The 1,254-nt window shown below is 44.7% G+C and overlaps 1 protein-coding gene across 1 annotated transcript; it reads right to left on the bottom strand.

The window, feature by feature from the left end:
- Positions 1-281: 281 nt before the first annotated feature.
- On the bottom strand, positions 282-1,003 carry LOC121963171 (potassium channel subfamily K member 4-like; the record flags this gene model as incomplete). The annotated part of the gene is made up of 3 exons (XM_042513498.1): positions 805-1,003; positions 557-717; positions 282-468 (listed from the first exon to the last, which is right to left on the bottom strand). Coding segments are annotated over exons 1-3 (547 nt in total), but the record flags the coding sequence as incomplete, so codon positions are not given.
- Positions 1,004-1,254: the final 251 nt, after the last annotated feature.

Here is a 1,254-nt window from a genome sequence, read left to right as displayed (position 1 = left end):
TATTATTTTTTGATTTTTTCTGCATTGCATACTTTTTGCATATTTTAATGACATTTTCCTGAATATACTTGGTTTTATTTAAGTGACACTTTTGATGCAGTACTTTTACTTGTAACAGAGAATTTTCATAATGTAGTATTAGTACTTTTCCTTACTTCTCCTAATGGTAAATTCAATCCTTTAGAAAGGGTGCCCCTGTTTTTATATCTGCCCCTTCCCTCAGACGGTCTGTGCACACCACTGCGAGCTATATTAAGAAACACATGGGTGGTTATTTATACCTGCAACATAGTCTCCAAACCCAACTGTTGTCAGGGTGATAACTACAAAGTATGCCGACTCCAGAAGACTCCACTTCTCCACCTCTTGGAAAACCAGGATAGGCACTGCGACAAAGAGCAGGCAACCCAGTAGGATGGACAGGACGGCTGAGATCACTCGCACGATGGTTGGACTAATTCGCCATTTCTGTCAACACAGAGGAACGAGACACATAAAGATAAGCATGTGTACAGTGTAAGCAAAGACGACATGAAAGCTCTGTGGAGGGTCTGACCAGGAAGAGGGTCTCTATTTTGGCAACAGTTTTCCTCAGCCCAGTACCCAGATGGTCTCCGACTCCAGCAAGCAGGATACCGAACATCGGGATTCCCACCAGGGCGTAGAAAATGCAGAACAGCTGCCCTCCTTCCGTCTTGGGGGAGATGTTTCCGAAACCTGAACATGTAAGGGTCAGAAATTACACAGATTCCCGGCACAAGTATTTAATCAGAGTTTACTTTGGTGGAGTTAATGGACACCCACCGATGGTTGTGATGATGGTCCCTGAGAAAAAAAAGGCACTGGCGAGATCCCACTGGCTGACGAAAGTGTCGTTGCTGCTGGGATCCACACCTGCACCGACAGCATCCACCACTTCCTGTCGACGCAGGAGAAGAAGTTTAGTGCAGGGACACTCAACAGGCTTTGCTTTGGGGCCGGGGCCACTCGCAGCCACATACATTTTTCAAGGATTTTAGGACATTCCTACAATTTAGGCACATTTTGAAGGACATTTCTAACATTTTAGTGCATTTCTAGGATTTTGGCATGTTTCTGGGATTTTAGGACATTTCCAGGATTTCAGGAAGTTTCTAGAAGTTAAGGACGTTTCCATGGTTTTAGGACATCAGGTGCTTAGCTAGGACCTCTGTCGAGGGATGTGGGGGATCCTCCACCAGCACTTTTTTTGATAAACTAGCTCTATTTTCATGC

The sequence above is a fragment of the Plectropomus leopardus genome, unplaced genomic scaffold (genome assembly GCF_008729295.1).
Source record: "Plectropomus leopardus isolate mb unplaced genomic scaffold, YSFRI_Pleo_2.0 unplaced_scaffold10225, whole genome shotgun sequence".
In the NCBI taxonomy this organism is placed as follows: Eukaryota; Metazoa; Chordata; class Actinopteri; order Perciformes; family Serranidae; genus Plectropomus; species Plectropomus leopardus.
The sequence above is the reverse complement of the archived record's forward strand: the minus strand, read 5'-3'. Positions and strand labels throughout refer to the sequence as shown.